We start from the raw sequence: 2451 nt of genomic DNA on the forward strand, positions 1-2451 counted from the left end.
AGGCGCAAGTGGGACGAAGCCCGGCCGCTCCTCCCGGGGAAGCCCCTCACCAGCTCTCCTGCTCCGGCCGCAGGCTTCGTACCCGCCGCCAACACGGACGCCGCCTGGGTGGGCACCTGGAGACCCCACCGCCCGCGCGGGCCCATCATGGCCCAGTTCACCAGCCCGGGACCCAAGTACTCCGTCCCCGGGACAACAGGTAAGAGCGCCAGCGCCAGGGCAGAGCCACGGCCGCCGCCTCCAGGGGACGAGCAGCCACAGCTCCCTTCCCCTTTGCTCCCAGCCTCCGCGCCCTCAGCGGCAGCAAGGGCGAGCGCGCACCCCCGCATCCCTACGGGCCCCTCCTCTGGGAAGCTGCCATTCCTCCCGCTCTGCACCATCCCCGGGCGTTGCTCTCCGCAGAGCTAAAGGCCGGACTCGCTGTTCCCCTCGCACGGGAAACGCCACAGAGCGGGAAGCCTGTCTCGCGCCTGTGCTAGCATCTCCTTGCTCCCACCCCATCCTTCCCCGTCCTCGCTCCTGCTCCTCCCTCTCCCTTGCTCTCGCCGGGAGCAGTCGCACCCCCGCATCGCCCCGCTGCCATCCTCCCCGCAGGAAAAAGGCACCCAGGCCGGGAATTGCGGGAGGCCGTCGGCTCCAACTGCTCCGGCGGGAACCCAGCTCCCCGCAGGCAGGTGTCCTTTCACGGGCTCTTCTTCCCAGGTCACCTGGCTCACGACCCCACCAAAGCCAGAGCCCCTGCCTACACCTTTCAAGGGGCCAAACCTCCCCTCGCCGAGAGCTGCTCTCCGGGTCCCCGCTACTACGTCCGGCCCTCCGTCACCAGGGACGGCAAGCACGTGGCTCCCGCACACCACATCTGCGGGCTGCCCAAGATAAAGACCGAGGTCACCCCGGGACCGAGTGAGTATTGCGTCTGCAGCGCTTCTGCCAGCCAGCACAAGCACGCCTCGCTCTTGCCCTGCGCCACCGCGGCACAAAGCCGCCCGCTCGCCCCCGGAGTGCCCTTCAGAGGGCGACGGCCGGAGAGTGCTCGAGGCCCAGCACCTCCTCCTCACCCGGCCTCTCTGCCTGGAGGAAAAGCCCCAGCTTCACCGCTTGTCTCTGCTTCTCCTCCGCCCCAGGCGACTACTCCATTGAGAAGGCCAACAGGCACCGCTACCGATGCCCGCCGGAGCAGTCCATGGCCTTCCGGCACAAGGCCGTCAGAACCGACCCGTCGCCAGGTGAGGGAACGCGGGGAAATACACACCCTGGCAGCCGGCGGGGCCTCCGGCCAACATCTGGGGACGGCCTCGCAGCAGCCCTCGCGAAAAGCCGACGCAGCGGGACGCAACCGCCTCTCCACAAGCTGCTTCGTGTCCCACAGCACCCGCTCCTCCCCTCCCACCCGAGGACCGCAGCTCAGGCTGGCAGCTGCCCACCGCGCAGGCGCTGCCGGCAGGGGCAGGACATCCCTCCTGCTCCTCTCCCAGCCCGGCGCCGCTCCTCTCCCCGCAGCACTCACGCGCTCTGCCCGTTCCCCTTCCAGGTCCTGCCACCTACACCCTGCCCAGGCTGGTGGGGCCCAACACCGCCTACACCCGCGCCAGCCCGTGCTACTCCATGGCGGGGAAGAGCAAGGCTTCGGGCTTCGCCGAAGACCTCTCCAAGGTGAGCGACGCTCCTCGCCTCGGCTCTCTCCCGCCCGCAGAGCGAGCTCAGCTGCTCTCCTCAGGGCAGAAGGGCTCCAGCGCCCGCCGCAGCCTCTCCTCACGCGCACTGCGGGGGCACCACCACCCAGCGCAGCCCCCCGGGGCGCCCGGCAAGGAACGCCGCTTGCCTTCTGCGCCCAGCAACCCGCCCGCCTCTCTTACAGACGCCAGGGCCTGCCGCGTTCCCCAAGGTGGACCTGGACCTCTACAAGAAGAGGGCTCCCACCTACGTGATGGGAACCAAAGCCCGACCGGGAGGCGACCGAACCGCGAAGCCGGGGCCGGCGGACTACTGCCTGGGAAAGGTGAGGCAGCCTGCGCGCGGCCACAGCCAGCCCTGAAGCATCTCCCCCTTCCCACGGGGCTTCCCACTGCTCCAGGCCACCAGCCTGCAGTCACCGGCCGCAGGACAGCGCCCCCGCTGCCTTGCCTCGGCCCACAGCCCAGCACCGGCAGGCCCAGGAGCACAGCTCTGCCCTTCCGCTGCCTCCGCCTGTCACCGCTCACAGGCGCTCGCTCGCACACCACGTGCTCCTCAGGAGGACACCCCCTGCACAGGGGATGAGCACGCCCCGCCAGGGACCTTACCTTCCCCTGGGCAGCAGCTGGGAGGGCAGCGCCATCCTCCACCCTCACCTTTGGTGCGGTTCTCTCTCTCTTCCCTTCCAGGTGACGCTCATCAAGCCCCAGGCACCTGCTCCCACCTTTGGACTCCGCCACTCCGTCTACACCGCCCCTCTCATCCCGCCTCTCGGAC

At 69.7% G+C, this 2451-nt stretch overlaps 1 protein-coding gene across 1 annotated transcript in view; it reads left to right on the plus strand.

Moving 5' to 3' along the window:
• ODF3 (outer dense fiber of sperm tails 3) overlaps positions 1 to 2451 on the plus strand; it is a 12949-nt gene that overhangs the window by 418 nt on the left and 10080 nt on the right. Inside the window, exons 2-7 of the mRNA XM_009880567.1 lie at positions 74 to 199; positions 703 to 903; positions 1125 to 1226; positions 1532 to 1653; positions 1859 to 1999; positions 2364 to 2440. Of these exons, the coding sequence (XP_009878869.1) occupies positions 74 to 199; positions 703 to 903; positions 1125 to 1226; positions 1532 to 1653; positions 1859 to 1999; positions 2364 to 2440 (769 nt within the window). The remainder of the gene's footprint in view (positions 1 to 73; positions 200 to 702; positions 904 to 1124; positions 1227 to 1531; positions 1654 to 1858; positions 2000 to 2363; positions 2441 to 2451) is intronic.

Source organism: Charadrius vociferus, unplaced genomic scaffold (assembly GCF_000708025.1).
Source record: "Charadrius vociferus isolate BGI_N301 unplaced genomic scaffold, ASM70802v2 scaffold843, whole genome shotgun sequence".
NCBI lineage: Eukaryota > Metazoa > Chordata > Aves > Charadriiformes > Charadriidae > Charadrius > Charadrius vociferus.